Below are 20,915 nucleotides of genomic sequence, written 5' to 3'. Positions count from 1 at the left end.
AATATTACACAACTTAGGCTTTTCTCTTCCTTTGTAAGTCCCACATTTTAATGTAGTTAATTTTACTTTCAGTTATGCAGTTTTTCCTTCTAAGGCATGCTTCATAGCAGGCTTTTGAGAGAAGGGCATGGTGTTATTCTGAAATTAAGTCTGATTATTAAAAAAAAGTCTTAGGAAGTGCATGAAGTAAACTGAAGTAATGACGTTAAGTAAATATTTTTGTCTGACAACATCTGTTTTGCTGTATCCCATTTACATTTGAGGCATTTAGTTTGCATGTTGTAAAATCAAAATAGTTAAAAACAATTCCCCAGTGGTTTTATTTTTTTATATGAAAAATTAAATTGGGAACTCACAAATTTACATTAGTGCAGGAAGGAATTAGAGCTATTTATGTACCAATCTTGTGTAGTTTGCTTTCAACATGATAAAATTACTTTCCTTATTTTCTCATAGTTTTCAAAGGAAATTAATAAATTATAGAAGAATTAGAGGATGCGTATAACAGCATATAGTAAATTACCTTACTTCAGGTGTAAGAAAGTTTGCATAACTTCAGTTAGTCTGATATTTTTTATATATATATATGTTATCTGCTGCTGTGGAATAGATTTGCATTTTTTCTTCAAATTCTTAAAAAGATTTAATTGTTGCATCCTTCATGGACTTTTCTGCTGCATGTTCCAAAATAGCTCAGAGTCTAATTGATTTTCTTGCAGCCCATGGTGATGAGGTGAGACTTTGTTGTATGTATGTTACTCTTAAGTGAATAATCTGTCATGTATGCTGAGTGTCTGGTGAAGAAACTTAGAATTTCAAGGTTAAGTAGGTTAGCCTGAGTTATTTTTAGACTCGGATATCTTCAGGATGTTCACAAAAGAATATATTAACTGGTTTCAGGTACTTATTTTTATCATAGTATCATAGAATAATTTGGGTTGGAAGGGACCTTAAAGATCTTCTACTCTCAACCACCTATGGGCAGGGACACCCTCCACTAGCCCAGTTGGCCAAAGTCCCATCCAACCTGGCCTTGAACACTGCCAGGGAGGGGGCAGTCAAAGCTTCTCTGGGAAACCTGTGCCAGGGCCTCACCACCCTCACAGCAAAGAATTTCTTCCTTATTTCTAACCTAAATCCACCCTCTTTCAATTTAAATCTATTACCCCCCATCCTATTACCACATGCCCTAGTAAACAGTCCTTCTGCAGCATTCCAGGTGTCCCCGGGGCCTTTTCTCTAGGCTGAAGAAGCTGGAGTCTCTCATCCTATCTTCATAGGAGAGGTGCTCCAGCCCTGTCACCATCTTTGTGGCCCTCCTCTGGACTCACTCCCAACAGCTCCAGGTCTGTCTTTCACTGGGGATCCCAGAGCAGGATGCAGCATTACAAATGTGGTCTCAGAGAAGCAGAGTAGAGGGGAGAGAATTGCCTGCCTTGACCTGCTGGTTGCGCTTCTTTTGATGCAGCCCAGGATACAGTTGGCTGCAAGTGCGCATTGCTGGCTCGTGTTGAGCTTATCACCCACCCTCATCCCCAAGTCCTCCTCTTCAGAGTTACTCTGAATCCATTCTCTTCCCAGCCTGTATTTATACTTGGGATTGTCCTGGTAGATGTGCAGGACCTTGCACTTGTCCTTGTTGAACTTCATGAGCTTCATATGGGCCCATCTCTCACTCCTGTTAGGATCCCCCTGGGTGGCATTAACCACACTGTGCAGCTTGGTGTCATTGGCAAACTTACTGGGGGTGCATTCAGTCCCACTGTCCATGTCACTGACAAAGATATAAAAGTGCTGGTCCCAATACTGACCCCTGAGGAATGCCACTCGTCACTGGTCTCCACTTGGACATCAAGGTGTTGACCACAACTCTGAGTGTGACCATCCAGCCAATTCCTTACCATCCATCAAATCCATGTGTCTCCATTAGGTGCCAATGCTGTAACCGTGTTGTAGAAGGCCACCAGATTTGTCAGGTAGTTTACTCTTAGTGAAGCCGTGTTGGCCATCACTAAGCACCTCGTTGTTTTCCATGTGCCTTAACATAGTTTCCAGATAGATCTGACCCGTGATCTTACTGGACACAGACGTGAGACTGACTGGCTTGTAGTTCCCCATGTCTTCCTTTTTTCCCTTTTTAATAATGCGGGTTATTTTTCCCCTTTTCCGGTCAGTGGGGTGATCACCAGCCTGCCGCCTCTTCATCTGCCAGTTCCCTCAGGACCGATGGATGCAACTCCTCGGGTCCCATAGACTTGTGCACCTTCAGGTTCCTTAGATGGTCTCAAACCTGATCATCTACAGTGGGCGGTTCTCCCAGTCCCCACCCTTGCCTTCTGTGACTCGGGTGGTGTGGCTTGAGTACTTGCTGGTGAAAGCCATGACAAAGCATCGAGTACCTCAGCCTTCTCCATGTCCTGGGTAACCAGGTCTCCTTTTTCCTTCCTGAGGAGGGACACGTTTTCCTTTGTCTTCCTTTTGCCGCTTTTCTTCTGGATTGAATTCTCTCAGGGCTTTGGCTTTTCTGGCAGCTCTGAGAGTTTCTCTGTGTTCCAGCCAGGTTATGTGCCCTTGCTTCCACCCTCTGTAGGCTTCCTTTTTGGGCTTGAGTTTGTCCCAGAGTTCCTTGTTCATCTATGCAGGTACCTCCTGGTGTTTTTGCCCGACATCCTTTTTGTTTGGATGCATTACTCCTGAGCAATGCATTTCCTGTTTTGTTTTTCAAATACCCTTTTTACAAGGTACTCCTGAAGCAAAAGGAAAACTTAGGTCTGTGGGGTGTATGGCAAGTACCCTTGAAGTGAAGGCTGCAAGGGATTACTTTTGCAGTACTGTTTTGACATAGAAAGAGAGGCTGAAATTTACCTTCAGTCTTTTTGCAGTGTCAGCCCTTTAGGTCCATTGTTTATAGTTCTGTGCCATTTTCTTGCCTGTTGAACCTCCTGATGGGCTGATGCACTTGGTTCTCATCTCTCAAGCTAACTTGTCAGTGCACCTGGCTCATAAAAAACCTCTGAAGTTTCTACTAAGCAGCCTTTATGCCAGGAATGCTCACCAGGATCCTAGGGTAGTGGTGATTGCACTCGTGAAGATAAGGCTGAGTTATAGGTGGGTTGTCTTTCTCTGCTTGTAGAAGAAACTTTTTTTTCAAAAGACACATTTTAAGGGCAAAAGGGGAGAAGAATGCGCTCTGCCAATGACATGTCTTCATTACTTACCATACAGAAATGACAGTTCTCAGTCTGCATTTAAACTTCCTGCCAGTTTTCATCCAGGTATTCCACATACGTTTTGTACTTAAGTTTTCTTAATCAAAATGTTTTACCGTATCCGAGTAAGTCACTGTGCATAACTGTCAAGTATAATATATCAACAATGGTGTAATTATTGATTTAAAAACAATTACTTTTCAGTTAAATTGTTCCCATAATCCATTGTGAGTGGCATTAATTCTTTCTCTACTTCTTTGAGTCTTTGTTTACCTTTTTTCAGTATTGTGCAGTGCTAGCTTTTTTCTAACCCACTGAAACATTCACTTGGTTCAAGACTTGCAGCATTAAAACAGCAGAGAGCTCTTGATCCTTCTCTTAAAGTTATTGAATGAAAAGTATCCCAATCTCTTGATTTATTGTTTATTTCAGCAGCTGTTTTTATATCTCCCTGACAGTGTTGGTGGGAAGCTTTTCATTCTCGTGTAGTGATAGGCCCTTTACTTGGTTTTACCTAAATACAGACCAGAAATACTTACTGAATGGTGCTGCCTTCCTGAGTTGCTGCTGACAATTCTGTTGTTTGACCCTAGCAGCAGTCTAATACTCTATGTAGGAATACTTAACCCCACTGGTCACAGAACTCTATGTATCCTCCTGCTTTCCTTACCTATTTCTGCAGTTCCTGGCTTCTTCTATATTGAGCATGGTCAACTCTTTTTCCTCCTTTGTAGTTATCCCCTCTTACATTTTCAACCATGGGGGAAAAAAAGGAAAAAGGGCATTCTGCAGCAGGTGTTACTGTTAATAAGAATCCAAAATCTTAAGAATCTGTAAACACTACATCTCAAAGAACTGCAGTTACTGTCGGGTAAGTAACTGTTCTTTGATGCGTAGTATGTGTTGTGGTAGCACCTGCTTAAGTACTTCCATGATTCAAATTTTTTAAATAATTGGCTTAGAATAATGCATAGGATCACTTGGAAATATATTATGTGGCATTTTTTGCAAGAAAAATAAACCAACTCTGTAGCTCTATTTTCAGTCATTCTGCTGGTACAGCTTAAATATTGAGCATTGTGAGGTCCTGCTCTTAGACTTGTACACATCAGTTGTTTTCCTCAGAAACTTAAAATCTGATTTAGAGCTATTGAAACCAGGTGACAGTCGTTCCTCTGACTTGATGCTCGTGTGTATTTTAGAATGACAATCTGCCGTGTTCTTCTGTTGCTTTGTAATTTATTACATAATAAAAATTCCTAAATTCACACTTAGGTGTTGGGGGCAAATCAAAGTAGCAATTAAAAACCTTGTTGAGTTGCCTGTCTGAAAGACTTGCACAACTGGCCAACTAGTAGGGAGAGTTCAGTTTAGGTAGTTTTAGTTTAGATGGGAAGGAACAAGGATGGTGCCTAAGAAATTTCAGCATCTTTAAGGAAGCTTTCTCACGTCCAGAGATTAAAGCAAGATGAGTCAAGATACTGGGGGAATGTGGGTTGCACTGTAGAGAAAACTGAAAACCAAATTAACAAAAGAAGATGGAAAGGAGATGGGAATTCACATCCATTTTATTGGGAAGGGTGGGAAGGGAAGCATCTATTTGGAGAAATAATTGAATAGGCATGACTGCTTACAAGACACTGAAACTGCAGTTAGTCAGTTTGTGATGTTAGGAAATTGGCGTGAAGGTATGTGCAGTGCTGCTGCAAATCAGTTTTCAGTTGAAAGACCGTATTTCTTCTTTTGAGACCAGGAACTTGTAAAGGTTAGCTGAGTAAGATAGCAGGGAGGCTTTCAGCTTCTAGGAAAAGCAGTTAAACTGGAAGCCCGCAGTTTGGAGACAGTTGCAGGTAGTGCTGAAAGTGCCTTTAATGTGGCATTCTGCAGAGGCAGATGCATCAAAAAATTAAAGTGGTGGCGTAGTCCTGAAATGAATCACTTTTGCACTGCATCCTCCTCTCTTCTCAGTTTATCCCTGTTTATGTGGCTGTTGGATAAACTAATAACAATTCTCATAGATAAAGAAAACAGCATTTTCTTAAAGTCTTAGTTGAAAGAGTAAAAATATGAAGTGTAACTGAAGCATTCATCTGATACATGGTGAAGTAGGCTGTATCAGTGGGTGCTAGTAGTTCTCTGTACACTATAGCTGAAATGTTTAATAGTATAAACTGCGTTTACGTCTGCATAGTTTCATTCTGTCAATGTATTTATTCTTCTCTGAAGCACTTTAAACAAATCGCTCAGTTATTGCTTTTATTTGCCAAATATACTTAAACTTGCTCCATACTGTAGACAGCTCTGGGCTTTCTGTTGCTGAAATACTACCTTTGGAACAAAATTTTATGCCAACCTCACAGTTTCTATCCTTTATAGGAAAGTAAAATCTAAACCAAATCTGCTCACTAGATCCCAAGAAAATCTTGAACAGAATATAAGGTTTTCAGAATCTGTAGGCGTTTTGAAATGGTAACTTTGTCTGAATTTCCTCTTCATATTTATCTAGTACTAGGTCTTGAACTAGCTAAGAAGTAAGGACATATAGAAATTAAAAAGCATAGAGATAAAATAACAGTAAAGAAAATATAACTTCATTGAGCCTGTGTTTAATTGGTAGAAAACAAAAGTTGCCGATGTGTGTACATCAGCTTGTCATGACTGTAGGGATTATGTAAATTTTTTCAGGCCCAAATTTTTGCAGAGTATGTGTAAAACCTAATATTCTGTCGGATGAGACTGCAGTAGAATGGAAGCACTGTCACAGGAGCACCAAGGGAGAAATCTGGAGTCGTTCCTATCTATGTGAATTTGCATAATCTCCAGTTCCATTGCATTGTAGAAGTTTTTTTATCTTTTGCTTTCCTCCATGGTTGGCCCTTTTTAGTTCTTAATTTTCCTACTGTTGTCTAAATTACAGTGGCACCTCCAAAAATAGTGATGGCATTTCCTCATATCTCTTCAACAATATAAAACCTACTTAGAGGGTAACAGCCTCGTTGGCTTTAAGGACCTGGTTAAGGCAATCAGGTTCACTATGGGATTAGATTCAGTCCACCCTCCGTGATACTTCATCCTGCAGAGCCTAGATAAACACTTCATCTTTTGATAGTTGTTTTAGCTTTAAATAAAGTATAATGTACATAATTAACTATTAAAAAGTACTGTCTGTAGATTGACAGTTTACATAGTACTTTTCTGTGTGTCTGGAGTAGAGGACGGTCCTTCAGAAGAATGCCTAAAGCAATAGCTACGCTTTCTGCCTTACCAAGATGACCAGGAAATGCAGCACAAAATTACAAACACAGCACTACTTTGACTTCATTTCAATTTTGCATTTTTAAAAATAGTGCTATAAACTGTTGTATGTCTATGCAAACCATTATTTTCTCCAGTATCTTTTAACTGTAAGGAGTGTTTTGCCTGTCCTGTGGTTTTTGTCCAAATAGATTTCTCAACTGTGGCTCTACCATTACAAAACTACTATGAGCCTTTGTGCTGCTACAATGGTAGTGACTGGGAGGGAATAGAAAGATACTGATGAAAAAAGTGTAAGGAGCTCACGATGAAGCTTTGTGAAGTGGAACAAACAATGCATGCATTGAAGATAGAATGTCCTGGATACTGGTGTGCAGTAATAGACATTCTGGACACTTTTATATTGTTAGGTGTATCTCTGCTATTAGAGCGTAACTTCGGTGTGTAACAGGAGAAATCGTATGTTCTGTGCAACGTTTGACCTCAGTACTGGAGTTGGATCTTGGGAGCACAGATTCATACCTCAATTTGATCCATTCATCTTTGCTAGGACCTTCTGCTATCTTTTCTAAAGTATGTCTGAAGTGCTGGGTTCCTCTACTGACTTTACAAACTCACTGTATGCCGGTGTCTAATGTTAGTAAGATCATAATGAAATTACCTTCATGCAGCATTTACTTCAATTCTTAAATTCTGTTTTTATTTAAAATACAAAGTATGCTTTGTGTAACGTTTGATTGGTAAAAGAATTTTGAGTATGATTCGTAATGTATCCAGGCCTAAAGAACTGCTTGGAGGCTTGAAGTGGCCTGTGCTGGCAGCTGTGCCCTGTTGCTGTATATAAATTCTTACTATGTGCCCAGTTGCATAAGAGTATTCAGGCTTTTTCTAAAATTGCTGTAAGCAATTGTATTAGTATACTTATAGTATTCAGTTTGAAAAGTCAATTTCCTAAACTCTTTGAATGTTGTATAGTGATTTAATCTTTGCTGATGTAAAACGAATTTAATACATAACATGTAAATACAAGTTATTATGTATAATAAAATTATTTCATAGGAGAGTATCAGAAAATGACTTGATTTGGCAGGAGGGGTAGTTTGGTGGCTGATGCAGAAGATTACCTGTCTCCACGATAGGTCTTTGCCTGAAAGAATTGTTACTTAGCTGCCTGAAAATGTGAACTACTAAGAGTAACAGTGACACTCAGTGCGTAGGTCAATTTGGACAAGCTTAACACAGTAGTTCCACTAGATGTTACCACATGCGTAAAGAGTCAGCAGAAGTGAGTGTGCTTGCTCCTGCATTCTCTCAGGCCAGAGCCTGTCACCCTCATGCAAATTTACTTTCTAGTGTTGACTTTTGCAGCCAAGCTAGATAAATATTCTAGGCTTCCCTGTTTCTGACCTGGAATTCTCTTCCCAGTGCAGTGGTTTCCTAGAGAATTATTTTAACTTCAGCTGCATCTGAGATGTAGTTAGACATTTCCAAATAAAAGGAAGGAAAACTGTGGTGTTGGGAAAGTATGGACTGAGACATTATTAAAGCAAATTTTTGTGTGTAGCTACATCCTTTGTCTCTAAACAGATGAGCACTGGAGATGATTTGGAGGGTAGACAGGTAGCTATTGCTCTCTTCATGTTTTATCATTAATTTCTTCCCTGATCTCTACTGGGACAGGTTGCTGTTTATCATCTGACCTAGCACAATCTTTCTTATGTTTTATCATGCAATCTGTGCAGCTTTGTCTTCATTATACCAAACATGTCTGATGCACTGACTCCCAGAAAAAAAATTGGTGTGCCGCAGTGCTTCGTAAAAGTTTCAGTGGAGTTTGAGTTAAGGATAAATGCCTACATGATAACTGAGTTTGTTCTGCAGAGAAAGCAGTGTCTTAAATACACCCAGAAGGACACACAGCTTTTAGTTTGAAGCGTCAACAAAAGAAAAAAAATAATTTGATGATTTGTTTATTCATTTCTGCTAGTGTGCTAATGTGATAATCATTTTCAATGAAAATGATTTCATTGAGAAAATTCACAGGAAACTACTCTGCTGAACCAAAGAAGGGGCTGGAATTCAGCTTTCTAATATGATAAATAGAAACTGGGGGTTTTTGAAACCCAGACTTACAGACTTTCAGCTCATTGGGAACCCAGAACAGGGTCTGAGGGAAAAATGTTTCTATTAAAATGTAGTTCAGTTAAAATAGTAGTTGTTTCACAATGTATTGTGATGCTGTAATTAGTTCTTGAATGAGATTGAATGAATACTCTGTAGGGAGAGGGTAACATACTTGCAAATGTCCATCCTGTGAGGATAACTTATGAGTCATTTTTGTGTCCATGAAACTGCAAAGACCGATTTAAGCTACTAGCTTGTCACAATGTTGAAGTGCTTCATGTGTTGCTTACATCTCTCTGATTCTGAATAACATTCTTCCCTAAATGTTTTCTTTTCTATATGTAGTGGGAAAGGCAAAAATCTGAGGGGGAGAAGGGGAAAATGGAACAAAGGCATGTTTGTTATTTGAGGTTTTTTTCCCTTAGACATCTTGATCTTTCTTAGGTCAAAATGTTTTACTGAATTGATTTCTCTCATTACTTTATACATCACTGTGCATACTTAAAGCTTCTGAAGATCATCAGGAAAGGCTGTTTCAACCTTCTCGCACTAACTGAGAAATCCTGTGAAGCCATAAATGGTACTCGGGATCATTTGAAACATGTTTACATTTTTTTTTCCAACATCTGTCCAACCTCTTGTTCTTCAGTTTTCCCCAAGTTTCAAGCAAGCCAAGTTCTGGTGACAGCATTGCCTACCAAGAACAGTTCAAACTCAAACTTTAATACTCCATTATAGCTTGTCTTCAACTTTTAAATGTATATAGTAGGATAAACTTTCTAAATACATTACAGGTTACAAGGGCACAGAAACAATGTCAGTATGCACTGAAGGATGTTGACTTTTGACTGACATAGTGCTCTCAACAGTAAAAAGATTTGATCATTATGGTTTCTTTCTTTCTGTTTAATGGGCTACTTATGGATCTGTGTTTGTTCTTTTCCTCAGATATTAGGATTAAAGAAGAGGAGCCTGATCCAGAAGAGTGGCAGCTCAGTGGTGATTCTACACTGAATACCAATGATCTAACACATTTGAGAGTACAGGTTGTAGATGAGGAAGGGGACCAACCGCATCAAGAGGGAAAAAGGCTGCGACGAGTAGCTTGCACGTGTCCCAACTGCAAAGAAGGCGGTGGAAGGTACGTAACGTTCAGTGTCATATAAAGCATGTAACAATGAAAGGGAACGATGAGTGAGGAAAAAAGGAGCCTTAGTTAATAGCAGTTGTCTGCAGCAAGAGAAAACTAGAGGCTTATGCAAAAGAGCTTATGCAATAAATGGCTGCCACTTTTATTTCTGGGTTTGCAGATGGATGGGCAGAGATTATTTCATCCTCTCTGAGTTACTCCATTGAGATTAATTGGAAAAATCTGGAGTTAGATGCCACCTAGTACAAGTGAGAGGGATAGAACGTTGCCCTAAATAATATGAAAATGAAATATTTTGGAATATGCACATCCGTGATTGGCTTCCTATCATATGTCAAGGACTTGATTAAATCCTGTGTTCCTGCATTTCCTCACTGATTGAGCATTTTTTTTTCCTCAGTTTGATTGCTTTAGAGTGTTATAAAAATACAGTTATCCCGATTTTCTTACTCACTAGTTTCCTAAGAAAAGCAAGGTTTGTATAATGACTCTAAATGCCAAATTTTGAATTGGCCGATTGTTTTCAGCCAAAGGTAGTGGACATTTGGTTAACAAAGAGATACTAAGTTCCAATTCCTATAAAACTTCAGGGCTGCATAGGACGTCATGTTTTACTGTTCTTTATCTCCTAAAAGTATTCTTCAGGTTGTTGTTGTTATTATCAAATTTTTATTCTATTCCAAAACACTTCCTTTTAAACATCTCAGTTAAGGATATGAGAGGAAATGTGGATAATAGGCTGCCTTTTACAAGTGAAAATATTTAGGTGTGTTGGCGTTTGGTGTAATTGTGCAGGGGCTTCTTTCCAGTATGCTAAAATTTGTCCATTTTGGTAACAGCTTTTTCTCTAAAATGGAAGTCTTATTTATGTGAGAACTATAGTGTAAATTACTGAGTTGTCTTTAAAGAACCTATCAGTGTCCTATGTCTCTAAGAGTTCTAATAGCACGACTGACTATGTCTGTTGTCAAGTCTCTTGTGGGTTTTTCCTGCATATACTAGAATACCTTCTTTGCAAGCATGAAGAGGTAATATCTTAGGCAGCCATGCCGAATAAACGTTGCATAAGCATCACAAATGAAGTTAATCTGCAGTTGAGGTTATACAGAATCTTTGGCTGTCAGCTTCCTCTTGTTAAATTCCTATGTGTCTTTCACTGAAACCTGATACAGACGTGTCTAAGTTCTTGGTGAACCTTGGCTCTGCCATGAAGATCTGCCTGAAGTGTGCCTAGGTTGAGATGTGCTTCAGTCTAGGAGAAAACTGCAAATGTGATTTGCACTGGCAGTACTCTTAGGAAGCAGAGATTTCACGTGTTCCATCTTCCTTGTGCTCTATTCCTAACTACAGTGGCTTTAATTTAGAGACATCTTCATTTTAAAAATCTCTTCCTCCTAAGTGGAGTTGCTTTAACACCAAATTTTAATGTCAAAGCCTAAGAGAGAATCTTTTCATTAGGTGGTTTCCATGAAGTCTAGAGAAGGGTGTAGTTGACTGAAACCCAGATACGGAAATTTAGGAAGGGGTTAAGATAAGAGCTAGGACAGAGTTTAGGTGGGTGAGGATCTGAAATCCATTGTAAAGGAAGGACTGGACACATCAAGTGTACAGAGTAAGTAGGCAAAGTAGGGCAGGAAGTCAGGAAGAATTAGGACTGGAATAGGAACAGGAGACGACAATGGTGGAGAAACGGAAAGTGCCCACAGTTGTTAGAGCAACTTTCGCCTTAGAATGTAGAATTCCTTCAGAGTCAAGGAAAAAAGGAGGAAGCCCACTTGGAGGAATATTTTCCTTCTCCAAATACTGGTTGATCATGTTCCATAGCTGCTATAGTTACTTGTTTAGTGCTGCAATTCTGAGTTTTGATTTGTCTTTCAGCTGATGACTTGTGGAGTTTTAGGTAATAAGACATTTGTCTTTATAAATTTCTCCAGATAGCAGTCAATTCTTAAAATTACATCAGGGTTTCAAAACTGAAAACTTGGAAGTTGGCAAATGTTGAAGCTAAGCTGACATGGGCAACTTTAATCCCTTGTGCATATGCATTATCATTTGGTTTCTGATTACATGACTACCTGCTCTTTGTATAATCCCAGTGCCATTCAGTGAATGGGAGTGGCACCCCTGCTTCAGTTATTGAAGAAATTGGACTGCATTTAGGGAAGGAGATATGGGATGGTAGCAACAGGGTTCTGAAGTTTTGGAGGTGCTTGTCTATCCCTGCCCCCTGCCCCTGCCTTTTTCACTGCAGTAGTACTGAATTCATTCCTTCGGAGAAGACGATTGAGCTGAATTGTGAGCATCTGCACTACTCTAAGAAAATATGGCTCTGCATATTGAACTTGACACCTCAGGCTGGTGGGTGTTGGACAGTTTGGCCTCAATCTCATATCTCATATTTGGATGTATGAAGTGATTGTACTAGCTAAAGTTCACTACACAGCAGTGTTGCAAGATGATAAATTCATTAATGTTTGTGAATTTCTTAGGGACTGTAAGTGTTGTGAGTGCCTGTGATAAGGAAAAACCCAAAACCCTGGGGAAATGAATAATTCTGTATTTAAGATAGTACTTAAATAACATGTAAGCGAAGTGCATGAAATCAATATGAAAAAGCTGACTAGCATTTCACTTAATACTGTCGCTCTTATGCACTGAATGGGGTAGGAAAGGCAGTGCACGGCTTCACATGTGCAGACTTCATCATTTTGTGTAGCCTTAGTGTTGGCATTTCTTGTTTTTTCTGTTTTCTGGATGCAAAGGGGGATTGGGAGGTTCCTTCTGTTCTTTGTTGTTGGCTTTTGTTGTTTTGGTTTTATTCTTGATAAGATTTAGACTACATTGCAGTCTTTAGAGGATTTCTATTTCTACCAGTCCTGTGAAGTAGGAAGCCACTGTTATCTTTACCCTACTTGGCAGGGCGAGAGGTAGGAAGTGAAGAGAATGATGTATTAGATGTGTAAATTTAAAGCTTCTAGGCTCGAGCTTATGTAGTAAATGGGGAATAAGGAAGTGGGGAGAGAGAGAGAGAGAGAGTGTGTGCTGTGTACCTCAAAGGATGAGACTGACTCCAGACAGACTGTATGAGGTTTCTAGTTAGGGTGTCTGAAGTCAGATGGAAAGGTCACCCTCCTCTCAGTTACATCCGGAGATTTCAAGCTCTGGAATTACATTGAGATGTAATATCTGGATGTATAGAGGATCAGTGTTTCTGAATACCACTTCAGGAATGTAACTCTAAAGTGCACATTCTAAAATAACTAATAAGTGTATGTTTTACCCTTCCTCCTGGAAGTATTGCTGGACTGAAAGTCCAGTTTCTCAGCAGATGAAGTGTCTCCTGCTGAAACAGATGCGTTCTTCATGGTTACTGAGAAACATGGTTTCCAGTCTTTATAAAGCTTAAATGTACTATGAAAATACTTAAATATTGATTTGTAGACTCCAATTGAGGATTAGGCCTGAGTCATATCCTTTTACTCAGTGGTGATGGTTATTGGCTAGTGCAGCAAGAAAGGCCTCTTAGCATGATGTGTTAGGGCATAGCGCCAGACTGTCACAGCTGCAAAGCATCCAGATAGACTTTGGCTCATATCCAGTCACTTTAGAGCACACATGAACCAAACATGCAGATGCCTATATGAAGCTGTGTAGAATACACTTAGGTACTCATTCATAGTAGTGTTAGAGATTTCATTCTGTGAATCCTTAACTTTCCCCTCACTCTGAACTTGGTAGTCCACTAAGGAATTCTGTCACTGGTTATGCCAGGTGCTTAGAATGATGCATGCTTCACCACCTGTGCACAGTAAACTGACCATGAGTTGAACCTAAAGGTGCAATTAAGCAACTTCAAATGATTGATGGGAATTTTAGTTATTCTAAGGGAAATTTAATGTGATTTCATGTAGCTTGTCTCACATTTATGCGCTGTATGATGCAAAGCTACAAAATATTGATCATTATTGTGGAGGGGAAGACTATGGTATATTTGGAGGAGGTGTGAGGGTGAAATACCAAATATAAAAAAGATACTCTATATACAGTAACATATTCTCAAATGCAGAAATACATTTTTGTTATAATAAGTGCAGGCTGAGCACTCCTTAAGGTTAAATGGAGTTGGACAGGCAATTAAAGAGATGGGATAGTGGGATCCTGCGGGGAATTCTTTCTGTTACCAAGGCTGTGTGATGGAGAAGAGCCATGGTGTTTCTTTGCCTTGCACTACAACTGCAGGATGCATTGAGACACCAAACGAGTATCTGAAGATGAGCTGTCTAGAACTGAATCACTAGATGAAAGTGGACGCAGAGCCTCAGGACTGTGCAACTGGTTGCAGTAAGGCAAAAGAGGAGGAATACAGAAAATCCCTTCCTTGGAGTGCTGGGATCTGTGTGTTCAGGCTGGTAGATTAAATCTACTGGAACTGTTATGGGTGGAGTGAGTTCTGTGTATTGGCCTAGCCATCTGCAGAGCCTGAAAAATTAGAAAAGAAAGGGGTCAGAGATTTTGCTAAATGCCTTTGAGGTTGGCCAAATGTTCAGAACTTGAGAATATTAAGGTTTTGTGTAGGTGGCTTAGTACAGAGTTAAATGCCTGACATTACAGTTAAATTTTGCTTTTAAATGGCTTGAGTGAAGGCCACGGAAGAGTGTGAACATGACAGTTCAGCTGAGGTAAAGATGTAAAAAAGGCAATGTTTGTCCTGGTCCAAAGAAGTTATCGTCTTTTGGGACATTTTGAAAAGGAAAATCAAGTCAAAAGTGTTCTTGCCAAAAGTAGTAACAATGGAAGAGCTTAAGATGTCTGGTCAGATGCCAGAGAATTTTTTGCATGAAATTTATAAACAAGCTGGATAAAACAGGCAGGTGCCTTCCTGTGAGGCTAAGGATTGAGGGCTGGCAACAGAAACAAAAAAAATTAGATAGGTAAGCAGAATCTCTTCTATTACTGCATCCATGGGCTCATTTGAGTCTACTGCTACCACAGCAGGGTCAAAAGCCTTCTGGACTCTACTTCTGCTGTCATTGAACTTGTTCTTAAGTCCAAACCTATGTTGCCATGACAAATAATTAGTATGTAAAAGTGGTAGTTTTTTCTTCTGAGACAAAAAGACTAATGAAGCACTGTGAAGATGACTATACTGAGACTTCTTAGGAACATTTTCTAGGACTTAAGTGGATTTTTTTTCTCTATTCTGGAATGTCTGAAATTTTTCAGGTGCATATGTGCTTAGATTAGATTTCCCTTTAGATACCATGAGTTTTTAGCGTGAGTTAATTTCTGTGCCTGCTCAGAAATCCTTAGTCCAGTTGCCAGCTCCTTAAAGTGCGTGTGTGTTTTACACTGAATCCTCATTAGATGTAAAACAGAATTTTTCTGAATGCAGGGGTGAGAATCTAGGTCTAATAGTTGCTTGGCAAATTCTTCAGCCAGTGGACTGTTGAGCAGAAGTTGAGCACCCAATTTAAGGAAAAAAATTGCCCTGGGGAGGCAACTGAAAATTGTATAATCAGTCATGGAGGATGGAGTGCCCAAGACTGTGATTTCAGAATCCACTTAAGCTGCTCTAAGTTAACATTGCTGATGAATAAGGTGGCCTGATGCTTGGCTGCATTTTCCAATCTCCTCCCTTGTACCAGCATTTACCATTCATATAGCTGCATTGTCAGCCAGATCTATTCTCTCGAGTGCCCCTTTCAGCAGCAGCAAACACTTAAATTAGCTAAAATCAATCATGATGCTCTGCGCTAGCCAGGCTGATGTCTTTCTCTGGGTCTTCAGAGTCTCTTGTCTCTCTGGTGATTTTATTTAAATAAAAAAAAAAAAGAAAAAGAAAAAAAGAAAAAGGATTTTGTGTTAGGTACTTCCCCAGAATCGATCACCTTCCATTTCAGTGAAGCAGCATCTTAAAATAGGCATCACAATGAGTGGTCCGAATTCACTACCTGTGAATTATGTGTTCATTTTGATGGATTTTTTTTTTCTTCTGAAATAACAAGGAGTTAATTTAAATGTCAGTAGGATCAGCTGCTTCACTGCCACTCCTTTAAGCAGAAATCTTTGGGTTAGTGTACTTGTCCTCCAACCCCAAACTACTACTCAGGTTTCCCCAAGATGCCAAATGTCCCATCTGTTGTCCTCCCAGTTGCCAAAATCTCCAGTTTCCATTTTGGCAGTTGCAGTTGTTTGTGTTTTTCTTTGCCAAAACTCCTTTGGTATGGTAAAAACTGAAAGTGGGAGAAATTTAAAATACAGGCACTTCAGCATCAAGGTACAAACTGCTGTAAAGAATGTATTTCCAACTGGATACATGAGCATGCTTGCTAAGGATTACATTTCTTTCCTTTAAATTCCACATGATGTTGAATTTGCAGCTTGTTGCAGACTCGAACTAGCATTATAGTATTTAATTCCAGCTTCTTACAGGGGGTACTGGAGTCTGATTATATTTGAAACAAAACCAGAAAGCTGCTCAGGTTTGTTTCCAGCTCTCTTAGTATATGTAACCCCACTTATATGCATATATACTTCCAGTATTTAGGAAGAATATACATGAATGAATTAACTTCTCTCTCTCTCATTATTTTATTTTAATACAGAGGCTCCAACTTGGGAAAAAAGAAGCAACACATTTGTCACATACCAGGGTGTGGCAAAGTATATGGGAAAACTTCTCATTTGAGAGCTCATCTCCGCTGGCATTCTGGAGAGCGTCCATTTGTGTGTACTTGGATGTTCTGTGGCAAAAGGTTCACTCGCAGCGATGAGCTTCAGCGACACCGAAGAACGCACACAGGTATACATGGTGTATTTAACTAAAGACATGCCTTGGAGAGGGCTTAGATACATAACTTTTCAGAGGAGAACAGATCTTTGTACTGGGTTGATTTTCAAGTAACGTGCCTTTTCTAAGATCAGGTAATACTTTAAGTATATACTTTGGTTTCGTAGTAGGTCTGTTGTGGAAAAAACGCTATTTTATTTGATTCAAACTGATATTCAAGATAATACAGCTTAACCAGAATACTTTGATTAAGGTTCAGCAATGCATTTCATGTATTTGAACCAGATTAGAACTGTTGTTCCAGCTTAAAACTTCAATAATTTTCTCTCATTTGAAAAAAGAAAAATAAAAATAGAGGGCTTCCTGTCCAAGAGATTAGATACTATTCACAAAATCAAGGAGGAACACATGAGGGTGCATCATTCTGCATCTTCTAGTTTCACAGTTAGATCATCCATTAGGATCTCCAGGTTAATTTTGTCTAATACAAAGGAAAGTAGTTAGTCCAGCTTTTCCACCTTTTCAAGGAGCAGTTTGTTTCAAATCTGTTGTCACTATTACCTATTTGCCTACAAACTCAACCCATAAGTACATTCTGCAGGGTGTTCACCTTTTAAAATGATACTATTTGAAAACCCCAAAGAGAGTAGACAAATAATGCTTTTGCTTATCAGCATTTCCATTGCTTAGAAACCCATCTTCGCAGTGTTTGTGAAAAATAGTTCATGTTTTGTACCTAATGGTGTGCTTTTGTTAGACAAATTGGGTGCTTAAACCTAAGCTGGATGTTATGATCTGTCTGGATGGGCAGCCAGATGGATTTCTATAAAAAAGAGGCCAGTTGAATGATCCAGCTCAGAGCACATGGTTAATGGCTTCTATGGTACCTGCATACCAGTAAAAAGCAGAGAACTTGAGGAGTCTGTCCTTTGACCTGTTTTAACATCTGTCACTGACCTGGAGGAGGCAACGGAGTACACGTGTCTTAGGTCTGCAGGTGACACCAAACTGGGGCGACCTGTCAGTGCATTTGAGGGCAAGGCTGCTATTCAGAGGGACTGAGTCTGAAGGAATGGGCTGACAGGAGCCTTTCGAAATTCAGCAAGCATAAATGCAAAGTACTGCACCTGGGATGGTGTTAAACCTTGCAGCCACACAGGGTAAGCACCGGCTAGTTGGGAAGCAGCTCTATCAAAAAGTGCCCGGGAATCTTGATAGACTCTTGTGAGTAAGAGCCAGGGCAGCAAAGAAGGCCAGGGCTGTATCAACAAAAGCAGAGACAGAAGTGCTAGGGAAGAGATTACCCCTTTCTTCTCAACACTGGGTAGGCTGCATCTGGAGTATTGTATCTTGTTTTCAGCCCCCAATATGAGACAGACATTGACCGACAGGATTGATTTCAGTAAAGGGTGACCAAGATGATCAGGAAGCTGGAGCATTTATTGCTGTATGAGGAGAGGCTGTAGGAACTGGACTGAATCAGCAGCACAAAGACGAAGGGTAAGGGTAGAGGGGAGCTTAATAGCAACCTTGTAGTACCTGTGAGGCCACCATTAAGACCCCAACAACTGACTTTCCATTGGATGAAAGACAACAGACATGAGTTGAAACAAGAGAGCTTCAGACCAGATATGAATTAAAACATTTTGTAAGGACAGCCAGGCACTGGAACAGGATGCCTGGAGAGTATCTGCAAGCTCCATCCTTAAAGGTTTTCAGGTCCAAACTGGATAAATTCTTGAGCAACCAGGTCTGAGCTCATAGCTGACCCTGTTTAGGGAGAGATCAGACTAGAGACCTCCAGAGGTCCTGAAGCTCATCTAATCTTAGCTGTCCATCGTTTGGCAGGGTTTGTTCTCCTCTTAAAAGTTATTTATTGGTATTAATTGCAGTGAAACATAGCAGCCTGAGGATATGAGATGGCAGTGTGCTTTAAGCTTGCCTTAAAGATCTCCCCAAACTCAGTGAGCCACAGAGAAGTGAATGAATCAATTGTTTTACAGGATTTGTAGGGATGTCCGAACATTTAACACACAAGTTTCTCATGCTGGATTGGTTTTTTTCCCCTCAGTATAGTTGTTGTTAGGATTCTGACTCTTAAAGGCAGTCAGCTATCCCAGGTTTTGGTGTACATGTGATGTTTTTAATGTTCTTGAAAACATTTCTTTTTTCTTCTGTGACAGGTGAGAAGAAATTTGTCTGTCCGGAATGTTCAAAACGCTTTATGAGAAGTGACCACCTTGCCAAACACATTAAAACACATCAGAATAAAAAAGGTATTCACTCTAGCAGTACAGTGCTGGCATCAGTAGAAGCAACACCTGATGATACTTTGATTACTGCAGGAGGAACAACACTTATCCTTGCAAATATTCAACAAGGTTCTGTTTCAGGAATAGGAACTGTTAATACATCTGGCACCAGCAATCAGGATATTCTTACCAACACTGAAATACCTTTACAGCTTGTCACAGTTTCGGGAAACGAGACAATGGAGTAAATATTACACAAGATACCTATTAATTGTGGTTATTTTTATACAGTAGTGAGAAGAATATTGTTCCTAAGTTCTTAGATATCTTTTTATTGATGTGCAAAAATTTTTGGATTGACAGTAACTTGGTTATACATGACACTGAAATGCCTTACTTTGTATGATATTCCATAGTATATTAAAATGGTAAAATTGCATGGGTTTTGTAGGTACTTTTGGAATCTAGAAGAGATGAAATTTTACCAAGTTATATTAAAAAAAAAAAAAAAGAATTTAACGATGGAAATGGTAGTCTAACCAAATGCATCAATCCTGTGTGGTTTAGTGTAAAAAAATGAGAACATGTTGGTATTTATCTATTGTAAGATAAAAGAAGTTGATGGGTGAAAAGAAATCATGTTATGATAAAAGAAATTTTGTAATTTTCTTGATGACTGGAATTTTTATTATGCATAACTGACAAATCAAGTTTCCAAGCAAATGTTACATAGTGTAGGCTTTACTTAGCTCATCAACTTGTCATTTTGAAGCTAATTATTTTAATTAGGTTAACTATGTACAATATTTTAAGCATTACTCTTGTAAGATTTTGAAAACTACATTTTAACATGGAACTCTAGGGATAGTCACCTTTTAAATCCTATTGAAAAGCCATGTTTAAGATTTAATTTGCCAAAATGATGTCTTGTTAATATTCTTTCAATAACCAAGGTGGGCAATATAACCAATGTTTAAAAAGCTTAAAATGTTAAAAAAAAAAATGTATAGGTTGAGGCATTTGGGTGGTAAGGCAAATGTTATAGTGAAGTATATCCCTTCTTTTGAACATTGGAGGACCAAAAATAAGGTGTATTGCGTCTCAGCAGTGATTTTTATCAAACCTTTTTCCAAAAAACATCTGTCTGCCAGGGCCTTAAAAGCCATCATGTAAATTACCAGTAAAATATAACATATGCAAATACAACAGAAAAATCACTTCCATATTGACAGTACTCCCAAACATATGGATATAGTCATAGTGAACTAGGGGTTTTATGAGGTTTTTATTTGTTTGTTGTTTAGTTTTTGGTTAGTCAATCTGCATTTAAATATCAGCCATCTTTCCTTTTTTGCTTCTTCCCTTAAAAATTGTATGTATCCAGTACATTTAACTGATACACATATATGTTTTTTATTATGCTGAATTTTCTTTTTATTTTTTAATTACTGTTTATATTTTCAATTATAGAAAAAAAATGTACAAAATGAAGTTATATAGCCAGTCTGTAAGTGCTATACCATTTTCAAAAAATGTACAATAATTACTGCAGTTCACCTATTTACAAACATTTGGAAATCTGTTCATTTGTTATTCTTAAAACCACCTCAGATTTAAAGGCTACCTTATTGTACGTTTAAAGTGTATTATAACAGTGTGGTAGTTAATAAAACACTATTTTTTTTTCTTTTGACTTGAGTTTACTGTACTTCTTGTTAACAAGGTGTAATTTCATAGTACGTCTTGACAGCGTGAGATGGTTTATTATTTTGCACTAGGTGGTGGGAAGCAGAAATTCTTTCCTTATGGGCAAGGAGATGGCAACACGCTGCCTCCTCGCTCTCAAAAAACACCATCTGTATGTGCACCCACAAGCATGCACTCTCTACGTTGCTGTAGTGGTGACTTTTTTGACCTTATGCTAAGCAGGCCGTGATGGAAACATTGTAAATATCCTGTAGAATATGGAAATACAGTTGGATTTAAGTCCCCTGACACATAATGCTGCAATACAGACAGTCCTGTCAGGGAACTGTGGCTAAAAGGGGGAATATTGGCCTTTAGCCTAAAGCATGGGAAGTAGTAATAAGTACAAGGGGGAAAGAGCTGTGAGCTTGGGAAATATAACTGGGAGA

The 20,915-nt window shown here is 38.9% G+C and overlaps 1 protein-coding gene across 1 annotated transcript in view; it reads left to right on the top strand.

Moving 5' to 3' along the window:
- The window catches only part of SP3 (Sp3 transcription factor), a gene marked incomplete at its 5' end in the record, with an annotated part of 37,647 nt that extends 17,174 nt beyond the window's left edge, over positions 1-20,473 (top strand). The window contains 3 exons of the mRNA XM_084264546.1: positions 9,537-9,729; positions 16,344-16,540; positions 18,712-20,473. Of these exons, the coding sequence (XP_084120672.1) occupies positions 9,537-9,729; positions 16,344-16,540; positions 18,712-19,028 (707 nt within the window). The 3' untranslated portion in view covers positions 19,029-20,473. The remainder of the gene's footprint in view (positions 1-9,536; positions 9,730-16,343; positions 16,541-18,711) is intronic.
- Positions 20,474-20,915: the final 442 nt, after the last annotated feature.

This window comes from Gallinula chloropus (genome assembly GCF_964237585.1).
Source record: "Gallinula chloropus genome assembly, chromosome: 5".
Taxonomy (NCBI): domain Eukaryota; kingdom Metazoa; phylum Chordata; class Aves; order Gruiformes; family Rallidae; genus Gallinula; species Gallinula chloropus.
The sequence above is the reverse complement of the archived record's forward strand: the minus strand, read 5'-3'. Positions and strand labels throughout refer to the sequence as shown.